The following is a 22,498-nucleotide window of genomic DNA, read 5'->3' as shown; positions in this document are numbered from 1 at the left end:
TCCCTCACTTCACTCAATGTTGCTTTGACGGTCGGACGATTACCCAGCCTTTTTTTTTCAGCCGTGGACCAACACTGATGAGGGGGAGGGGGTGGGGAGGGGGGAGTGGTTGATGTGCAAAGAGTAGCATTGAAATTTGTAGCTCCACCAAAAAACGTTTCTCAACCGTTTTGTCCAAGATAGTGCTTACTAGTATAATTTTACACTGTACGTACAGTATGGCAAGGGAGTTCAAGCACCTTGAATAATTACATTTGTGCTGTTTTCAGAGAGTGACAAGCATTCTACCTGGAACGTTACCGCAGCTTGGACCTGACAGGCATCATGGCCAGGTAGGGTTTTTCAAAATTACGACTTACAGGTTAAATAAGAAATATTTCCTGTGCTATCATTTTGTTGTTACCTACAAAAACTGTTGGGGAGCTTTAGCACCGACGACAGCGACGGCACTATTTAAAATGAATTCGCGTTTTGTCAAACGTCGTCGCGATTGTCCGAACTCGCTTTAAATGTCAAATGTACTCTAGGTTCAAAGAGATAAGGCGGTTTGTTTCTAAAGAAATTGTGGTGCCAAGTCGTTGGGCGAGTAGAAACGAATAATTTGGCCACCGTTAAGAGATTTGAAAGCTGATGTTTCAAGTGTTGGCTCTTCGCTCTGACGAAAGTCTAACGCTCGTCTTGCCACAGGTGAAGTCGACTTCTTATGGCGCCGGAAGAGAGCAGAGAGCACTGCGAGCGACAAGCTTGAGGCTAGAAAGCCTGCATATTTTAATTTGCATCATTATTTTCATCTTAGTACCATTGGTGATCTGCTTTAATATGGGTTTTTAGACTCTTTTGCATTTCATCCCTTGGCTTCTGTTTTTGAATGCCATAAATTTGTAAATAAAACGAAACGAATGAAACGTCAGCACTCGACTCTCCTTATGGTGATAAAAACCAAACATTCGTTTACTCTGGGTTCAGTTTTTCTACGTGGCTGTAGCGTAGAGATATTGTCCATTGTGTATAAATCTCAATGCAGAAAATCTCTATTACAATCATGTTTGGCATTTTAGTGTTTGTAATTTTTGGATCTTTCATTTCTACATTAACGTTTGCTGTTTGGAAAGGCGAATATTGTTGACACATATCTCTTCCCTGTTGTAATTATAATGAGGCTCTATAGACTCTATATTCAAGTTTGGCGAGTGTTCTATTTTCTCGTTTGTAGGAAGAAACCTTCAAGTTTTTAAGTATTTTATAAGTGCCTTTGTTCAAAAATTACCATTCCCGTTTTTGAACAAGTTAACCCTTGACGCACGGACAAGTTTAAATTGTCCAAACAGTTGTCAATGAAAACTTTCTCGTCATCAACCGACCCTACTTTGTCTTCTTTTCTTATTTTACAGGGAGATGATCACGGTGGAATAAAAGAAGGAAAGGTGAGTCCACCAATATTTTTCACCGTTCTTAAAACTGCGAGGAGTCGAGTTTTTTCATCGAAATAGGAGACACCATAGGAAAAGTCAAGAGAGAATTCAAAAACACAGACAATGCATATTTTATTGAATTGATTGTTTTATTAATTACACGCAAGTTGCACATGTAGTCATTTGTCAAGCCTTCATGTGTGGTCCCATCCTCCAAAATCGTTTTCAAAGGCCTCCGTTTACATTTTCCCGAAAACATAGAAAAATATGTTTCTACACGCAATCGTTTTCTTCCATTTTTATGTATCTCTGCCCGCACCCAACTACGCCTTCACCTCGCACCAAGGCCCGGTTGTTCGAAGCCGATTAACGCTCATAAATATTAAAACAAAACCAAGCTTTTCATCTCGCTCTTTCGAAATGTTTTAGCAAACTTTAAGGTAGAGAAAGGTCAAAACTGAAGGTTAAAACCTTAATGAATAATCTTCATTGATTAATCATTAAGCAGTCGTCGAAATTCACACCAACCCTAGGTTAGCTTAATCGTGCTTTCAGCAACTGGGCCAGGGGCTTTTGGTAAACGAATCTATCAATTTTTGCACACTAAGTAAGCCACCGTTACACGTTGAAACTTTCAGCTAATACTTATGTGCAACGGCGCTGCGAGACAAGTTTCAGCAGGCGTTGCACCGTGTAACATGGTCGGTTTCATGAAACGTTTTCGAACTTCCGTTGCGAGACAAGTTTCACGAAAAATAGAACCGTTTTCTACTTCTGCAACGGCTCGCAACGGTCGCAGTGGTGAAAAAACAAGAGTTTCACCGCGTAACACCACTTCGTGAAACTGGTCTCGTTCGCCGTTGCACACAAGTTTCAGCTAAAAGTTTTAACGTGTAACGGCGGCTTAACTGCAACACAAGTAAATTTAAGGTCAATGTTATTGTCTCTCTTCGTCGAACTATTCCGATTGGCGGATCATAGCCCTGAAACGTAGCAACAATGAAATCGGCTCTAATATACCTTTCTTTTAAACAAGTACATTTGCGCCAAAAATGCAATATCTTGAATGTTTCCCGTTTTTATTCCATCTCACAGAAATTTTCGGATCAGCTTCCTCAGCTGCTGAATCAGCAAAATATTCTCAAAAGTTCCAGCAAGCAGGTGAGTCATACAAGAAAAAATGAATGATAAAAGTGGTACCTCCCTTCTTCTATCGTCAAGATATCTTTGAGGACTCTCGTGCTTTCTTGTTCATTCTCGCGCGCATGCTTTCAAGGCTTCATTTTTTGTGAGGGGTGGGGGGGCATCTTAATTATGTTTACCCCTATGGGCGTAAATAATAATAACAATAATAAAGAAAGGTCACATCAAATAATTTCTTTTCTGTTTTCACTGCTGCAAAAGATTTCCAGGCCATCGGATCATCAGGCTTCTTAATTTTTTCCCTCCCCCCTAAAATTCCATCATCCCGACCCCCCTTATACAAAACCGTCCCCAAAGAGTGTTATTTTTTCTACTCAATTTGTCATGAAAAGCGACGAAAAATCAAGCTATCGCTGTCGTTTTAACCTTAACCCTCGTGCGCTGTCTCTTGAAAAACGCGGAATTGCATTATTTTTTAAAGTTTTAGAGCGGTTTTTAATTCAATGTTGAAAGTAATTGCCATTGGCGTTGGGTTTGCTTTAATACCTGCTATGATTGGTTAGCAAAACTCGAGCCAGTTTTTCAACCAATGAGAAGCAACTCTAAAACCAATCGTGCCTTGCTCGCACGCGTTTTCCCGCGCTTGGCGCCGGTAACATGTATTTGCCTCGAACTCTGATTGGTTCATTATTGTGTTTGCGTCTGTTGTGATTGGCCAGAGTGATTACTTCGTTTTTGGTTGTACGTCACTAATTAAAAATAGCTCTAGACTTGCTTTGGAGAGAGTACAATTGTTTTCTGTTTGGAAAGTTTCAGGGACGCTTTTGGTTCACTCCGAATAAACACGGTTGAGTTCTTTTTGAAATGTTCTAATTTTGCTCGGACAAGGCAGAATTGTTTTATTTCTAAAAATTTCAATTCCGTGTATTGGGTTCTTCCTAAACCGGAATGAAGATAGTCGGTCTAAGAATAGCCCCCATCGACTGTACCCTAGGGCAGTAAATATTTTCATTGTTATCTCAAAATAACTGTGTTAATAACTGATAAATAATAAATACAGGAACATGTTGTGCCTGCGTTTGTGCTGATGCGTTCTGATAAATGACCACGAGAACAACAAACTGATTTCTAGGTTCCAGTGTGCAATTCAGTTAGCACCGTTTATGTTTTGTTCATCCTGCATTAGTTTCAATCGTTGTAAGTCATGTTCCAGGAAAAAATTAATATATTTTCATTTAAATTGGACTATAAGTCACATTTCACCTTGGCACCTGTACTTTTAAATTATTTATCACGGCTTTGTGAAAGCCGATTATTTGCAATTAATCTGACACCGTGCAAGAGTTCATCATCAATCATCGCCATCATCAGCAATGTGCAATACAGTGTTTTTCGTTTCTGTGGCAAGTTGGCGGATTTAAGGCAAATATAGGCGAATTTACTTTCGCGTTGTTTTTGAATAACATTCGTAACAAGCAATTTTTTAGCAAATGCAACGCAATGGCGTTACAAGAAAAGTTGGGGGCGAAATTGAGCTTGTAACCAGTAACCACTTATTCGCAATTTGTCTCACAGTGAACAACTGCGTTTTGAATTACATTTAAGCTAGCCCAGTCTTCAACTTTGCGCAAATTTGCAAGATACGTTACAGCGTGTAACATGTTTTCTGCAAGTTGCTACGCAGTAGTTTCGTCAGTATTGCATTGGATGAGGTAAATAAAAAAAAAAGTTTGCCTCCGTCGTATAACAGCCCCTTATAAAATTGCTCTAAGTGTGCTTTTCGGTTGAAAGCGGAATGCGCCGTTGTGTCTGACGACTACTCATCCGTATGCAGGTCTTTCAACGCGTATAATTCAGTGTTAAGGCGCTGTTACACTAGGCAATTTTTTTTGCTACTTGTCTCGCAGTTTCATTGCGACACATGTCGCACGTATCGTTGCGTAGTGTAACATGCTCTGAAATGAGCATTTCTCGCAATTTTTTGTTGTTGCCGCAACCGTTGCGAGAACTAGAAGTCGGTTCTACTTCGTCCAACGGTGACTGCAGCAAAAACGTTACGAGACATATTCATTTCAGGGTATGATACTCTAAGTAACGATCCGTGCAACTTGCTTCGCAACGGTGCAACGAGATTGCGCGACAACTTGCAAGAAAAATTTGCTCAATCTAACAGCGCCTTTATAATTTGCCATTTTCAATACTTGCGGAACCGATCGTTCAAAAAGAGTGTGTTCCATTTACAAACTGGTCGCCCAGTTCATGCCAATGGAAAACGCCATTAGTTTTTTCCTATTTTCGTATCATGGCGTTGTGTTTGTACGTGTGCTGGTTCTCCCTCCAGCGTGTTCCGGCTTTTTGTTGTTTTTATCCGTTGCTAAGTTTAAGACGGTCATAATTACGTGTTAATGACAGGACGTTGTCTAAAGTTGTGTTTATCAGCACCCAGTAATTACAGGCGCGTTCGGTGCACAAGAACAAACGTTTAGTTGTTTTGTTTGCTTTATTTTGGCGAACATGCCGTAAGCCGGCATTTTTAAAGTGTTTTTAAAATGCTCTTTTTTTTACCGAAATAAATGTTGATCTGTTTCGTCGGCTTTTAAAGGGTTTTTACGCACTATGTTGGGTTTTTCTCGTGCTTTGCACTTCAGTGGCTTCCAGGCCCGACATTTGAATGGTTTTTCCATCGGTGGTTTTTTATGAGTACGTTACCGGAGCAGGTGGAAAATTACTCCACTTTTTTCATTAGCGTCTAAGCAAATTGAATAATTTATAATTTTCAAAACCACTCTGTAATCTCCATCGCTTGGCAACGTGTTTTTCCTTTTCAGAGCAGATGTATTCGGAGTTGTTTTCACACAAATGATTATTTTTCTCTTTCGTTATCCACCGTTCATTGCCGTTCAAGCTGTGTTTTGATTGTGTGGGAACAGAATTATTCATTTTCATTTACTTACAAAACGCGTTATCGCGAGAATGGTTTTCCGTTTAATGCTACACTGAGAAGCAAGGTTCTTAGATAATCCGCGTGCACGACAGTACACGACAATTTGTGACGACGGCCGGTTTAGCGAACAAAATTGAAAACGCTGTACTATGGTTAAACATGGGCAGAAGCAGAGCCAAAAGACAGGCATTTCGATCCAAAATACAAGCACATTGACGAGAGGACAGATGAAAATCCGAGTTTTCACTGGACTGGCAGGCTCGCTGCATTCTGCACAGCGAAAGAAGGTTAGACTTGTTCAAACTCTTATCTCTCTGTTGGGGATTTTTTTGATAAAGCCCAATTCAGCACGAAATGTGAGCATTTGATAATCTCATTTTCCCGACCGTTTCACAGCATACTCAATTTCGTTGTGTACATTTGGGGATTGTACTAGAATGAAATGAAACCATGAATTTGTTTTGCTAGTGTTTAGTACAGTAAATAATTCTCAAATATTTGCATTTAAAAGTAATCTGGCGCTTCACCTCGATGAAGTCTTATCCGCGATTTTAGTACTCTTCCTTTTCAAGCAAAAAAACTCTACATGCAAATTTCAGAACTCGTTTCTCAAAAGGTTTATTTTTGTCGCGAAGGTCAATGAACAGTCGGCGTGAAACCGCATCTGTGGAAATAATGAATTATCTTCGCTGTTTGGTCGCGTTGGTTGGTTTTTGATAGCAGGTTTCCTTATTGTGAGGGATATGTGGTATATGTCGATGTTTAAGAAGCATGGCAGTATTTTCAAGCTATGAACTCTTAATATAAGTGGGTGTTCGAAAATAATTCATTGTTAACCGTTGAATACGGAAAATGATTTTTTCTTGCAAAATAACCCGACAGACTGTCGCAATATTATGATTATGAAGGCGAAGAAACCGGCTCAAGGTGTCTCTTAATCTACGTAAGATAAATAGATGTGAAAATGTCTGGCTCGCGGTTGTATTGGAAACTAATGTTACATTATTAAATGTTGGCTGGGCGCCTCGCGTATTGCAAGTTCATCAAACGATTCTTTTCGTTGGAGTAGCTGTTTAGTGGGAATTTCACCGCCCGAGATTTGCGAATTTAATTTTGATGAGAAAGTAGAGTTTTCTTTAGTGTGATATCACTGCAACATCGGAAAATTAATTTCCTTTCCGACGGCTATCAAATTGTTGATTTGTGGTTGCGAGAAAAGGAGGCGACCTCGGATTTCCATGTAGTCGACAAGACGTCCTTTACAGGTATATTCGGGAATTCAATTCGTTTCCTTGAAATCAGTTTTCGGCTACTCAAATTTGATTTGAACAGGTCAGAATGCCTTATACAGTTACTTGTGTAAAAAAGCCCCAAATCCTTACGTGAAAAAAAGGATATCATTTTCCAAGTCTTTTTCTGAAATAAATATTCTTTTTTATTTGCTTTACATTGTGGAAGGTGTTCTAATGTTTGAACTTTACATTCTTTATCATTTCGTGCAGATTAAAACGCGTCTCCGTTGTCTTCTTTCCCGAAAACTATTATCGGTTGAGGCAATCAGATTTAATTGCGATGAAAAAACTAGAGTTGTCTTAGCTGAAATGACACTTCAGACACTCGTGGCATGGGAAATTAATCCTGTCAGCTTTGGAACGAACATCGTTTTGCATGTGGAAAGCCAACAGTGGATCGGAAATTTGGGGGGAGAACATTGCGTTATCAAAAATGTCTTTCACTTGAATATTCTTGAAAGTTCTTGCTATAGTGGGTTTTGAGATGCATTTAAATTATAAACACATTAAAAGCATACATTAAGAGTTAAATACCACTATCTCACCGAATAGATTACACTATGAATTCAAGAAATACTTTAATGACTACGGCGGACGCACTGTTAAAATTGTGAAAATTTAATGGTTGCGATTGCTTTCAACAAAATTCGCTTTTTGCATTTCTCTTACTCTTTTAAACTCTTTGATGTTGCCCGAATTCCAAGTTTGGTTGCAAAGTGTTTTACAGGCCACAAAACAAGACAAAAAAAGTAATTTGCCAATTTTCTCGTCGCGTATGGTTGGACTCTTTAGCTGCTAGCCAAGTGCTGTAGTGCTAACTGTACAGTCTGTATGATAATTTACGCGACTATTCTATTTAATGAAAGCTACTGATCTGCAATAGTTTATGGCGGCACTGTTAATTGTGCTGTACAAAGTGACATCAAGGTAAAATCCTAAAGTGCTACCATTAATTTTAAGTGGGAAAGCTGTCGAGCAGTACTTTACTGTGGTGCTGTTTATTTACGCGAAGCAAGCTGCTTTTAAAGACTTTGGATGAAATCCAAAAGCAAGCAATTTTTCTTGCGCTTTCCATACAAGGCGGTTCTAAAGCTTCAGTCTGACTCTGTGTATGAAACCTTAAAGTGTGACACTCAATTGAAGGTTATGGATTAAGTATTTTTCTGTGGCAATATTTACCCGGCTCACAATTTTGAAATTTCAGAAAAGTTGTCAAATTGACATTTTGACACTTGTATAATAACGGGTTTTAATTGTGAAAGAGGAACTTGTCAAAGGCGTAATAACTTCGAGAAGTTTTACCTCAATTTGCGAAATATCTTGTTTACAAATCTTCCTCATTAAGACAGAAAGCAATTTCTTTGACGAATTTGGCTTCGATTACTTTTGCAAAATTACAAACGAATCCAGGAAGGGTTCATAACGGATCTTTTCAGCGAAATATTTATATCCAGAAGGGCTTATTTTTCATGTATGAATATTTGGATTTAAAACTAGAGTTTTATTTAGTGAAATGCTACTTCGATCGTCCGTAAGATAGGGAAATTTTAATACGCCTTTTTTCTTTTCTTTTTTCGAAAAGAACATTTTGCATTTTCGTGGGAAAATATTCCGCTCTCTCTAATTTCGCGACACTCGTCATTCGCCAAATTTCAGCTTAAGAACTGTTACGGTTGCATAAATGTGCACAAATATCCCTCTTAAAGGCCCTGAAACTGTACCGGAAAACGAAAAAGTGGACGTGTTTTCCATGTACCAATATTTAAATTTACCGAAAAAAAAAAGAAAAGAAATAAAAAAAAAGAACTGGAGTTTTATGTAGTGAAATGCCACTTCGATCCTCCGTGATCACAAGTTAGGGAAATTGTCCCCCTTTTATTTTTCGCGGAGCAGTAAATTTTTTTCTTTTCTCTTTTTTCGTGGAAAAATATTCCGCTTCTTAGAACTTTTTGGACACTCGACATTCGCCAAACGTCAGTTTAAAAATTTCAGTCAGGTGAGTGTTGCGTGAAACAGCATCGTAAAAAATAAAGAGAAACGGCTCTCCACGTCTTCTCCTTAAAGAGATTATATTGATCACCGATTTTTAGTATCACTTTGAAAAGCTTGATAACTGCATTTGCATCAATGTAAGCCTAGAAGTTATGATCTAGCTTGGTAATGAATCTCTTTGGCATCGGATGACATCTAACTTGGGAAAATCAGTCGATTGTTTCCTAGTTTAAAACCGTCCGCGGTTCGTTCTTCGTATGAAAATTCACAAAATGTCTTCCCATTGGTAGTGTGGAAGCAATTCATAATTAAGAAACGTACTTGGACATTTAGTAGGCAAATTATTGTGCACCCGAACTAAGGCGAACATACACCTTCGATTCGGTTGTGAGGTGTTTGCCACTGTTGTCCGTTTTGATCCTCACAATTTCCTGGCCGCACCAGCGTTTTGCCAAGTTCCTTTGCTTTGTCTTGCTTTGCTGTACAGAATTCCGCCGTTAGCTTTGGCAGTTTCCTGGCTTATCAAAGCGCGTTTGAAAAACTCCGGAAAGTCGAGCTTAAAGGGACACAGTCACCTTTGTGACCGCGTTGACCTGGACGCTAGTTTTTGTCAATTTTGAAAAGCGTCCACCTCAACCCGAAATCAAAAGTACGCGTCGGCATCTAGAAATCCGCTTCAATCTTCCCAGTGTTTTGTTGGATTTTCAATCTTTTACTGGAAACCTGTTTCTGAGTATGATTTTGCTCATCCTATGATATTATTTTATCATATTTGGTTAAAAACAGTATGGATCGCGTCTCCAACGGAACATGAAAAGAAGAGGTGGGAAACGTGAAGGCGCCGGGCGGAAGAAATCGCCTGCGTTGACTAAAATAACGAGAGAAATCAATCAAAAACATTGGAGAACAAATCACCATTATATATATTTGGAAAATTACACTTTCTCAACCTGACGAAAGGTTCGTGCGGTGGGAATCTTCGTAAACGATTCGAACTACGCGTCATGGCTGCTTGGTTTGGAGCTCAGACGAAGACAAGCTTCGGTACACGGTCGATTATCTCCTCGACAAGGAAAACCTCCAGTAGGACCTTGTTTTCTACGGGTCGAGCAAGCGTTCTTGCAACGACATGGGTTTGGTTCCTAAATTTAGATAACGGAGAAGTTGTAGAAACGAAATTATAAAAGCAAAATATATGATTGAAAGCAGAAATAAAGCTTACCGGTAGTTTCGCTACAAAGTCGTCTCGCTACACTGCAGCTCAGTCGATTCGCTACGTTTTAAAATTGACATATTCTCTAATATTTGAACTCAATTTGCTTCTCATGCAAACACTGTGAAACGTAGAAACAGCTAAGATAATTTTTCACACGACCGGATACCGACATAAACGATTAAATGATTCTTCGACTTCAGAGGTATTCGTTGACGTTTGACTTTCCCTGGACAAGTCCATCAGTAAATTCTCCATGGTTTCAAGAAAATGAGTGTTCTAAAATGACATTAGGTCTATAATCACTATAATAATTTCGACCCGACAAGGTTTGTTTACATTTTTCAAAGGATGCGCTTCTCAGCGCGAGACTTGTGATGAAGTGTGATATGCAAATCAGCTAAGAAATGGTATCTAATGCGCATGTGCACCAGGTGACTGTGTCCCTTTAAAATAGCATAATCGAGGGAGACAGCTTTCACGTACCGAAGTACACATGTTCACGTGAACCTATAGAGTGCCGGGCACTGAAAACCAAATTATTAGCTTTTTGTGGCGTTCAGTTTGTTGTTAGCAACGCAAAAAGAAAGTTTGAATTTTACTGGTGTTTCCTCGCTGCATATGGTCGTTAAAATCAAACTTCACTCTCCTAAAAGCGGCTGCGTTGGAGACCGAATCCGGATTTGCTGCACGCATTACTGAAATGGCTGTTCAATAAATATTTTACCCCGAAAAAGTAAAGCGTTTTCTTTTAACATTAACGTGTTTTAATTGGTTTTTTTTCCAAGGCGCAGAATCTTAATTTGAGTGATTACAGCAAGCAAGGATCTAAGAGACATCCCACTCTAATGTGAGTTAAATTTTTTCCCGTTAACATTTTGTTTTGCAGCCCACTCTTCTTTGACACTAGGCTCCAATGCAACCTTTATTGGGTGTCACGTGACGACCCAAATATGGACTGCATGGGAAACTACTTTTGCTCTAGCTGTTATTAACAGTATTTATATCAAGACGATACTAAATCGCTTGTAAACAGTCTGCGACGAGTTGGATCCCAAAATTTGCTTTACTGTCACCGAATTTAGAATTTCTGTTCGCGCGGCATATACTTATATACCAGAGTTTTGTTTTGCAGCGCATCAGGTGCAAGACTTTTGCTTTTCTCATTCAGTCCTATTGTTTTGTGACGTTCTCGTTGCCGACACCGAACTGAGTAGCCTCTTAAGCTCCCTATTGCTCCCGGACCAACAATCTTCCAGCTGTTCTTTCTATTTTGGGATAAGCTTTGGCCAAGTGCCCTCGTGTTTTTCACCTGGGTGCTGGCCATGTGTCATTGTAAAGTCGTGTCGTTTTGTGGAAGAAAAAAGTTGTTTGTGTAGTCTGTGCTTTATTTGAACGTTTGCTTTAACAAATATTGTTTTTGCAGAACCAACAGCGAAAATGAGACTTTTACACGTGTGCGCCGAGACCCTAATGGACTCAAACTTCCCATGTCACCAAGCGGTAAGAATTGGTACAGTGTGTAGCAGTATTTTTATGTGATTTTGCTTGGATCAGAAATGTTAAAAGCGTATTTAAACTCTATGGTGATGAAAAAAGATAGTAAATATTTTAAAGTGCTACCATGATCATATAAGGAACTGAAATAACTGCAAGGCTGATCAGACTACGTAGAAAACTTAACACGAGAGCGACATGATAGAGACCAAACCGAGAATCAACAGAATGAGGCAACCGTGGACAGCTGTTTCTAGCTGGTTGGCTCTCGTCAGCACGGTTTAGCAGCAAGAAGTAGAATGATCAACTAAGGCGAGGTCAATTGTCTACTAAACGCACGTGGTAATGATTCCGGATGGGCCCAAATTGAATTATCATTCGATGTATTTTTTCTTCCTTTTCATTGGCTGAGAGCAAACCACGTGACCTGCAAATAACTACCTACAGATAATGGTCTGCTCATGCGCAATACTGTCCAACTGTGTTTTGCTGCAAATAATATTCTGCTCATGCGTAATTGAAACCACGCTCTTGAATGAAAATAGCAGAACGCTTCCCTGAGCTGTCAGAGAGTGATTTTCCAAAATTAATCACGAAAAACAAACTTGGTGATCGAATGATAAAACAATTATTGAACTCGGTTGTCGCAAAATATCGTGATTTGTCAGGATCTCAGATCAATAATTAGCCTCAGCCTACGGCTTTGGCAAAAAATTGATCTGCTTGCCACTGACAAATCACGATATTTTGCTCAACCTCGTCCAATAATTGTTAAATGTTTGCCAACATCATAGCGTGTGACTACGAACAATGAACAAAAAAAATCTGAAATATCATGCCGCTGCCGCGAAAAGCTGAGTCAGGAAAGACCAAACTATCCTTCACCGAATACATGGACAAAACCATGTGAGTTTTAAGTTTTCTACGCTGTATCAGCCCTGCAGTTATTTCAGTTACTTATATTTTAGTTTTTGGCTGATTAGATCTTTCACAGATCCTGCGTATACTGATAGCATTTTCTTTCGTGGTCTTTTGCAGTTTACTCTTTACTATGACCAAAATTTTACTTTTCTTTTTCTGCTCAGCTTTCGAAAGTAAAAGTGCTGAAAACTTACCGTGCCAAGTTTTATTTAGAAATTCGTACGGGAAGTCCGATCATTGTTACCTTGTTTTTTGGTTTCGTTGGCCCGTCATTACTCAATTCAAATCGGGCCGCGTATGATCAAAGGACCTGGGTCAAGTTTTGACTTCTGGGTAGTGACATCATACTCGCACCACCAAAGAAGAGAGGTGAATTATTCCGCATGCCACGAAAACGAACAAACGAACGAAAAAACTTTGAGTACGCAACGTGATCATTGAGCTAGAGAGAAACTCTTTGCAAGCCAGGTCATTTACATGCCACGTCCTCAGGGCTCAACGCATATTCTAGAAAGAGCAGAAAACAGGGGCGAGGGGAAACAATCCCACAACACCCTGCACGCCAAGTTGACTAAAGAGAGACACCTGGGGACGAGTCAGGTTATTTAACGGGTGGAATTAATACAAACACGCTGATTCGCTTTACCTTATTTAATTTTCATTTATTTGTCACGCAATCTACAGTCGCCATCAAGAACTATGGGGACAAAATGTCAACGTTTGAGCAGTCGGAGATTCTCGATTTCCCGGATGTGTGGTTTCTTGGTTTAGAAGCGAAGAAGATTGAAGGCGTCCCAGGGGCTCCTCAGAACAGCGGTGAGTTAAAATAAACCTTAACCCTTTAACCCCCAATATCAAAGGACAAAGTCTCCTGTTTGCCCCCATGCTTTTCTTATGAAAGTACTCGGGAGAAGTCATTAAAACATCAATAAAATTCACCTTGGGCGGTCATATCCTTAATTCTCATGACCTCAGAGGTTAAATAAGCAATTGATTTTACAAGGAGAAATTCGATGCGCACCCCGAGATGCGCAGAACGTATGCACAGTAGCCAAACCGTCCTTGAGTTTCAAAGTTTATAATGTCTGTTCCGTTTTGTTTCAGGTTATGATGACGAGAATGGCAGTTATCTGAAAGCGTTACACGATCATCTTGTGTACAGATATGAAGTGTTGGAAGTGCTGGGTAAAGGCTCTTTTGGACAGGTGGTGAAGGCCTTAGATCACAAGACAGGGCAACATGTGGCCGTCAAAATTATACGCAACAAAAAGAGGTATAAAACTGCTCCCCTAAACGAACAGGACCCAGCAAACCACAAAATAGATGGTGGTCCTTGCCTACACCCCCTTCCCCAACCTCAAAAGATGGTGCCTTTATTGCTTAGCCACCCACCCCTCTATCCAGCAGTAAAATATGACAATGAGATTCAAACCTCACTCTTCTTGTTTATCTAGCAATACTGACTCTTGCTAGCTGAATATTTCTGTGTCAAGTCAAATTTTAAATCTAACAAAATTTTGTTGGTAATGTTCATGAGATAGGGGGTGTCTTCGATAACCCTCCTACCCAAGACAACGTGGTTCCTTTTCGAGCGAACTTGCTATGACCAGTTCCCTGATTATTTTACGAAAATTATAAGCCGGTTCACGTCATTGGCCAAAACAACAGCGCGAGAAAATAGAGAGAGAGACTGGGGAGAGACACGCGAGAAGATCCACGCGCGCCTCGCAAGTTCGCACTTGGATGATTCGGGTTTGCCTCGGTGAATTTCAACAGAAACAAAGACGACTGTTTTGCTGTGTAAACGAAATTCAGGATTGAAGTTGATTTTGAAAACACTTGGAAGTGATTACTTGAATCATTTCTCGGCATCGAGTCACGTTTTCGTGTGTAATTTTTTTTTTTTGGTTTCTTTGGTTTACAGATTTCATCAGCAAGCTTTAGTTGAAGTAAAACTTTTAGAGCATTTGCGCAAAAAGGTCAGTATTTTCTCATATTTCCTTGTAGCCTTTTGCTTTAAGTATACTCGATCCTACAGTTATGATTTGATGTTGTTTGTTAAACCTGTCAACATTTGAGTCTACAAATGAAATGGTAAAGGGTGAAATGGCAAAGCTTTTAATACGAATGTCTTATTTGTTTGTTGTAATCAATTCAGAGGGTCAAGCCTTTATTTGAACTACTTGAAATTCCTGGTCAACTCAGTTATGATTTCTTTCTTTCTAGGACAAGGAAAACAATTACAATCTCATTCACATGATAGACTATTTCTACTTCAGGTAAGTTGAAAAGCGTCTCCTCGAATTGTGTGCCACTTGTTTCTCCAAATCCTGACACATCGCAGACCAAAATGCATCATTTTCCAATTTTCATACCCGCTCAAATCTGGCCTCCAGGATCTACACAGCCTTTCAGTCACTTTTGTATAATTTATATAAAGCATAAATCAGGCTTTAAATTGTGGAGTGAAAAGGGAACGATATGTTCAGATCGCTTATGCCTCATCACACCCAATGTCAGACCATAGGCAAGACCTAGACTTGCACCAGAGGGTGGGAGTGGGGGTGAGAGAAAGAGGTGTTTTCTTCGAGAATTTCAAAACGCGCGCGAAGTGTGTGTGTATGTTGCGCGCAATGCGTTGTAAATGAAAGTGTCTACGAAACAGGCCTTCATCTGATTCACAAGCGTTTTTCGTATCCAACTCAACGAGCGAATTGAAGCGATTCGAACGCAAAATTAACCCAATTTCAGACTTTTAGTTTAATATAAGCGCAACTGAATATATGCAGAAGGATTTCCCTGCATGCGACCTTATCGTTATTGTCATTATCTTTTCAGGAATCATTTGTGCATTAGCTTCGAACTGATGGGGTAAGTTAATTTTGTTTTTTCAGGACTAAAGCGAGTTACGACTCAAGTGAATTTTTCATCAGTTGGATAGTGGTAGTAACAGTCGTTAGTAGGCAGTCGTCCTATCTTGCAATTTATCTCACAGAAAATGAATCGTCCTACAATGAAATTTAAGAAACGAGTAAACCTTTTGCGCGTATCATTGGAAAACTTAATTTGTATTAACCATGTTGTTTTTTGTTTTCCAACTTTGCCTCGGTACAGGATGAATTTGTACGAATTAATAAAGAAAAACAATTTCCAAGGATTTAGTCTCGCCCTTATAAGAAGGTAAGTTAAGGACAAATCTGCTTTAGAGCCATTTTCAATTGAATTTTATCTTAGTTAATTAAAGGCAATGGTTATGAAACCTGACAAACGTCTTTGTTATATGTTTTTGTCAGCATTTTTGGCCTTGACCCTGCACAAACAACAATAGAATTTGGAATGTGTTGGAGCAACTGACCAATCGAAACGTTTTTGTTAAGATATTCATCTGTGGTGTGATCGTTAAAACAAAGGATTGTGCAGGGTGGCGGCCCTTCCAACATAAATTTCAGCACCATTGTTTTCATGGCAAGGTTTCCTAACCAGTCCTTCAATTAACTATGATTTCATAGACTAAGACTAAAACCAGCATAATCAAGCCAACAAATCACAGCAGATGTAAGGTGAATGGCGCCAAGCGCGGGGAAATGCATATTGGTTTCGGTTTGGCTTCTAATTGGTTGGCAATGTGGCGCTCGTTTCCTTAACCAATCGCATGACGTAGAAAAGAAAACCACGGGAAACATGTGAGGGAAGTGGTCAAAACTACTATACTCAGGACCCACCAAACCACAAAATAGATGATGGTCTCTGCCTGCACCCCCCTTCCTCAACCTCAAAAAATGGTGCCTTTATTGCATAGCCACCCCTCTATCCAGCAGTAGAAAATGACAGTGAGATTCAAACCTCACTTTTCTTGTTTATCTAGCAATACTGACTCTTGCTAGCTCATAGCTGAATATTGCTGTGTCAACTCAAATTTTAAAGCCAATGAAATTTTGTCGGTAATGTTCATGAGATTGGCGGTGTCTTCGATAACCTCCCTACCCCAGACAAGGTGGGTCCTCTTCAAACAAATTTGTTATGACCAGTTCCCTAGATTACGTTCATAGAGAATAATACACCCGTCACATCTCGTTGCCAGTGGTGACGTGAGCAGTATCGAAAGGTATCGACATTTCTTGCGATTAAATATCGAAATTTTGGTATCGATACACACCCAGCCTTACTGACTGGAGTACACCAGTTGTGTTGCGTATTAAACGTTGTGTTTGTGAGATCATATTCAACCTTGGTTTTTGTTTTCTTCTCTGTTATTTTCAATTGTTCTTATTTGTTCTCTCTTTATATTCAGGTTTGCTTATTCGCTGCTTCAGTGTCTCAGAGTGCTGTACAAAGAGAAAATTATCCATTGTGACTTAAAGCCGGTGAGTTTCTTCAGATTGTTTGTTTTTCTTATTATTTCAGGAACCCATTCATTCTGTTATACCACGATATCATCCCTTTAATGGTCAAGAATAAAACTAGTAATAATCAAAGATTAGGGAGTGCGTTCGATGTCACCAGGCTCTCTTTCCTTTGCCAAGTTGGTGATCATGTTATCCGCCCCTGTAAAATCTGCAGGGGATGCCAGATACGCGTCCCAAGATCAATTCGTTCAATCAAAGTTGTCTCATACAATCTCGACTCCAATCTGTATTAGGACTGCGTTCTTTCTACGTCGAATGCAATGAAATAAAATATGTTAGACTACATTATTTAAAAACAATCTCTTTTGAGACAAGAGTTTTTGTCGCACAAAGCGATCAAGTTCTTTCATTGCTCTTCGCCACTAGTTAGGATGCAAATTTTGTAAAAATGATTAAATATTTTAAATATAAGGAATTTAATGTAATTGCGTTCGACGTAGAAAGAACGCACTCCTAATTGCGTTTGGAGTCGAGATTGTATGGGACAATAAATCGATCAACGAATGAATGAATGGATCTTGAGACGCGTAACGAGGGCGAATTTCGCAAAAAAAATTGGCTTTCTTCGTTTTCTTGAAAATAGAGCCTCACAAGGAAATATCAGCGCCCAAAGAAATGCCACCTTTAAACACAGCTTTTATCAATGGCGCTACATGGCCTTAAACATATTTTAATCTTATTAGTGGCTTTCTTGGTGCCTATTGGCTGTGTTAGGTTCGCAAGGTATTGTGGCAAAATGTACAGCAGCTATATTTTTCCCGTACGACACCTCTGGCACAGACTCAAAAATATTAGAATCAAGCGGTACTTATTCAAGCTAATATATCGTTCCACTTAAAGTTTTCGTGTTTTCTTTATTTTAGGAGAATATTTTACTTCGGCAAAGAGGACAAAGCGCCATAAAAGTTATCGACTTTGGTTCAAGTTGCTATGAACACCAAAGAGGTACCACTTTGAATATCATATTTATCAATTTCTTGGTTTTCTTTATTTTTGAGGATTTGATAAATCAAATATTGAGTTCTGTTTCTTTTGCAAAGTAGTATTCATACGCCTAGGGCAAAGCGTTTTGATCAAACTATTTGAAGAGTTATTGCAGTGTGCACTGGCGGGAAAGTTCTAGAAAAGATAGTAACAAGCTTTGCTCTCAGCCAATCAACGCTCTAGATATTTTGAACTAACCAATCACCGAGCGCTCCACCGAAGAGCGGTACGCAGTGGCGGAAATGTCCAGAGAAGAGAGGGTTATATGATACCAACCAGTCAGCTCGTGTTATTGTTGAATTAACCTATACAAAATTTTCTATCTAAAACGCTGCTTGTAGAGGTGGAAAGGTTGCTGCACTTTGTTCTTTCACTTTTTCTTTTTCCAGTTGACTAATTTGACTTTTTTTGTAATCTTCAGTCTACACGTACATACAGAGCCGTTTCTATCGTTCACCCGAAGTTATTTTAGGTAAGTTGGCAAAATGATCCCGATTATGGGCGATATATTAGGGAGCTTTAGCAACGACGACGGCGACGGCAGCAAAAATGTCACTATTAAAATGAATTTGCGTTTTTCAAACGTCGTCGCGATTATTTCCAACTCGCTTTTAGTGTCAAATGTAGGTGAAATTTCCTGGAGTTGAATTCTTGGAGACCGCACCCAAGTTAAGAAAAAGAAAGAAAAATTCGTCGTCGTGTGTTTACGTCCTCCACAGAGCCATCAGAAAATTTGACGTTCTAGTCGTGCAGTGACGGCAAAGAAATGTAACAAAAAATGTAATGCACGTGCAGAGTTGTTGTTTTGGATATTGAGCAAGCTGCTCTTTTGACGTTCTTGTTGCCGTAGCCGTCGTCGTTGCTAAAGCTCCCTTTTGTGAGATCGCTGATCCCCTGAACGAATAGTCAGGGAAACAGTACTGAGAAATAAGACCTCTCTGTGCCTAAGGTTTCCAGAATAAATTTTTGACAGTATAAAGATAAGTTGCGGAAATGAAAAATTTTACTTACGTTTTAACTAAACCGTAAGTCGTTTTACCAGCTCATTTCTCTCCCCGGTGGGACGTGTGCCAGTTTGTTTTTAAAAAATTCTAATGCCCAGGGTAGGAGAGAAGGGTAATTGTGTAAATAACTGAAACATGTGTATTGCCACGTTGCGAAGTTCATAAAGGGACTGGGCCCTAGTTTACACATTGTTCAAATTGATATGAAGAAATGAACCCCATCACCAGAAAGATCACATAAGAATTAGAAAGTTTACGAAGTTTGGTTTTGTTTCATTGCGTAGTAACCAGGCTGTGACCTGTCAAAGGTCTGGGATGGCGTCCCCCAAAAATCCATACAAAGTCTCTAGTTATTTTTCCGATTTTTGAAAGCTTTCTACATGGTTGCAATCTAACGACAGAACCTCCAGCTTTGTAAGCTGACTAATTTTTATGTGATCTTTCTGGTGGTGGACTCCAGTTTTCTGATTAAGTGTGTTTATTTTTGTATTGCTTTTATTTTTTCAGGCATTCCGTATAACATGGCCATTGATATGTGGAGTCTAGGATGTATTCTTGCCGAACTTTACACTGGTTACCCGTTGTTTCCTGGTGAGAACGAGGTGGAGCAGTTAGCTTGCATAATGGAGGTGCGTGACGTTTCGTGACAGTATTACATTACGTCCCTTTTAGTTTACAGCCCTATGTAGGTGAGCCTCTTACGCAGACCCAATTCCTTTCTGCCTTCCTTCTCCCTTCTTGTTTCAAGTTCTTCGTTTCAGAACATCTTAATCAGTCGTCACTAATTTTATTTTTTATTTTTATCAAATTAAACGCCCTTCTTGTGGAACTAATTACATTTGTTTTTCTTTTTTGAACAGATCTTAGGCAAGCCGCCATCCTCTTTACTCGAATCTGCAGGAAGGAAACGACTGTTTTTTGGTGAGAATTTTATTGCGGTGCATTCTAGCTACAAACGTTAAATGTAACAAAAGCCGTAAGCGAGCCTTGGTCGTTTTTATTGGAGAGGGCGGAGTGGTGGGGGTGGGGACAGGAGATTTTTTGGGGGGAGGGGTGGAGGAGATTGTTTTGAGCCTTTACGGGAAAATGAATTAACAATTCAAAACGTCCTTTCTCCCCAAAAGCATGTAAACACCAATGTCAGAGCCAGTAGCTCTTCTTCTATGTGATATAACCTTGGCATGACTAGCAGGCTCCTTTATCTTTAAGGTTACCCACTTTAAAGCCAATTTTCCCTTGACCACTTCTTATAAAATAGGCAGGCAGCGCGGCAGAGTGGATAGATCGCAAAACTGAAGTCCGAAGTCGCGTCTTGAATCCCTGCTCTGACCGTGTACTTAAGTCGTTTGGGAGTAGACTTTGTGAAACTCCTTAGATTCGCTTGGAAAGAAGTCAGCTTATTTGCCTCTTGCCAATTGATATTTTTGGTCGGTTAGGTTCTGCTTGAAATATCTCTTTATAAGGTTTGCGTAGGACCGCAATGTTGACAGATGGATGGACGAGTTATCGTGCCACCTGATAAGTAGAAGCTTCATTCCACCTGTCTCTCTACTAAGAAAAGAATCGTCCCTACATTTCAATTACTTTCAATGTAATGGTACCTTTTCATTTTTACAGATTCCAATGAAAACCCGCGCAGTATGACAAACTCCAAAGGAAAGAAGCGCCAAGTAAATGGCAAGCAACTCAGCGCAGCTCTGAAGACAAACGATGCGTTGTTTGTGGACTTTCTTACTCGCTGTCTCGAGTGAGTTCTTGGCTAAAACGATAAATTAATGTTAAAAATATTATTTAAGGAAGATGCTTCCTAATGCAGGGGTATCTTGCGCAGTTTATGACTATGCAGGAAAAGCAGATCTTAGCAAGGGCTATTGCAATCCAAATAGAAAATTGTGGGTAACCATGCATTTTTCGAAACAGTGTATGAAATTATTTTCCAAATTGAAGCACAGTTGTCTGCGCGGCTCCCCACAAGTTTTCTTTTTGGAATTCCAAAACCTTTGTAAATATCTGCTTTTGCCGCATAGTCGTTAACGGCGCGAAAGTACCTTATTTATCCGATTAACCGCCCACCTTCGAATAAGCGTCCACCTCGAATAAACGCCCACCCTGAAAGCCTAAATGTTAATTAGCGCCCACCCCACCCCCCTCCCAACCAAAAAACATTTCTGTACTAGCCCAGCGTGAAGTAAGAGGAGCGTCAGTTGTGTTCTAAAATTGGTTTTAGATACGGTAATCAACGAACTTTTATATTGTCCATGTTAGATTTTGCACTGTGTTTTCACTGTTTTGTCTTGTTGAAGCGAAATAAACTTGTTATCCCTTGTTTTGTTATTCTCTAAAAATGTCCTCGCTTGCTGAAAATGTTGGGAAAATAATAAACGCCCATCCTCGAATAAGCGCCCACCCTCATGGGCCCAAAATTAAATAAGCGCCCACGGCGGTTAATCAAATAAATACGGTATCTTTGTTTGATGAGCTCCGTCCTTAAGACGAACATTTTCAAGAAAATCCTTGATGTAATCGACATCAACCTAAACATGAACGAGATATTTCCATTAAAGCCATGTCAAGTGGCAGAAAAATGACGTTTAGGTTAAGCCCCCCCTTAAGAAATGAATACGCGGAATGTATACGCGGTTGCAAAGGATGCGCCACCCTTAGGTTCGGCCTCAGTCACGTTTCTTGGAACACTTCTCTCAGCGCCTTCCCTCAATGTTGATAATGATGACTCGCAAAACCCTTGACCCAACATTGAGGGGAGTGGAGAGAGCCGTGCATATACGAAGCTTTATTCTCATCTTTAGCCAAGTGTATCAAGGAAATGTGACCGAGGGATGGCTGTGATAGCATTCATGTCACAGAAAGGGGGTGAAACTTTGGCCGTGTAGATTGCATGAAGCCTGGGTACGACCACCGACCGGTTAGCTCCGTTGGTAGGGCACCGGACTACCGTGCGGGAGGTCGCGGGTTCAAATCCCGGCCGGACCAACACTCAGGGTCTTTAAATAACTGAAGAGAGAGTGCTGTCTTTGTATTGACATCTGCAAACGGTTAGACTTTCTAGTCTTCTCGAGTAAGGACGATAAACCTTAAGTCCCCTCTCACAACACTTGTTCCTAATTATCTGTGGGACGTTAAAGAACCCACACGCTGTTCGAAAATAATAGCGGACGTAGTACCCGGTGTGGTGGTCTATCTCCAGCTCTGATTTCATCTGTCTTTCACATTCGTGCGTGGGTTGGGTGGGTGGGTGGCCAGTGTCTCCTTTACATGCTAACATCCGATGAGACCCCACAGAAGAATTGTAAACCTCCATGAGACTATGTGATATGTGCGATATATAAATACATTACCATTACCATACCATAGCATTCTAACGCGTTCTTTGTATTATTTGTAGCTGGGATCCAGCGTCTCGGTTGAAGCCTGACGAGGCCTTCCAACACGAGTGGATACAAGAGGTATTTACCTGGCTTGAATGTTGTTGTAGTGTACTCTACAAAAGTTTAGTCCACTGGCAAGTCTTTCGGCTTTAGAGATTTCTCTCCACTTCTAACGTAAGGAATTAAAGAACATTAAAAGACACTATCTTAAGTGGCTGGTCACATATTGATGCCAAGACATAAAGTCATAAAAGCCATTCTACTGCAACATGAGTGCAAATGGTTGCTAGTGTGCTTTTGCAGG

The 22,498-nt window shown here is 39.9% G+C and overlaps 1 protein-coding gene across 3 annotated transcripts in view; it reads left to right on the top strand.

Annotated features, from left to right (window-relative positions):
• The window catches only part of LOC146454138 (dual specificity tyrosine-phosphorylation-regulated kinase 4-like), a 36,938-nt gene that overhangs the window by 11,900 nt on the left and 2,540 nt on the right, over nt 1–22,498 (top strand). For 2 of the 3 annotated variants that reach the window (XM_085095744.1, XM_085095745.1), the window contains 18 exons: nt 270–332; nt 1,392–1,424; nt 2,508–2,573; nt 10,785–10,846; nt 11,423–11,499; nt 13,099–13,230; nt 13,519–13,687; nt 14,339–14,393; nt 14,641–14,693; nt 15,253–15,285; nt 15,529–15,594; nt 16,706–16,778; nt 17,684–17,765; nt 18,226–18,276; nt 19,316–19,437; nt 19,669–19,729; nt 20,426–20,555; nt 22,212–22,272. In XM_085095744.1, the coding sequence (XP_084951870.1) occupies nt 270–332; nt 1,392–1,424; nt 2,508–2,573; nt 10,785–10,846; nt 11,423–11,499; nt 13,099–13,230; nt 13,519–13,687; nt 14,339–14,393; nt 14,641–14,693; nt 15,253–15,285; nt 15,529–15,594; nt 16,706–16,778; nt 17,684–17,765; nt 18,226–18,276; nt 19,316–19,437; nt 19,669–19,729; nt 20,426–20,555; nt 22,212–22,272 (1,389 nt within the window). Of the gene's footprint in view, nt 1–269; nt 333–1,391; nt 1,425–2,507; nt 2,574–5,394; nt 5,787–10,784; nt 10,847–11,422; nt 11,500–13,098; nt 13,231–13,518; nt 13,688–14,338; nt 14,394–14,640; nt 14,694–15,252; nt 15,286–15,528; nt 15,595–16,705; nt 16,779–17,683; nt 17,766–18,225; nt 18,277–19,315; nt 19,438–19,668; nt 19,730–20,425; nt 20,556–22,211; nt 22,273–22,498 lie in introns of those variants that run through there. The other variant, XM_085095746.1, reaches the window with a different exon arrangement.

The sequence above is a fragment of the Pavona decussata genome, unplaced genomic scaffold, assembly GCF_977016875.1.
Source record: "Pavona decussata unplaced genomic scaffold, jaPavDecu1.1 SCAFFOLD_313, whole genome shotgun sequence".
In the NCBI taxonomy this organism is placed as follows: Eukaryota; Metazoa; Cnidaria; class Anthozoa; order Scleractinia; family Agariciidae; genus Pavona; species Pavona decussata.
This window is presented reverse-complemented; position numbering and strand designations above follow the sequence as displayed.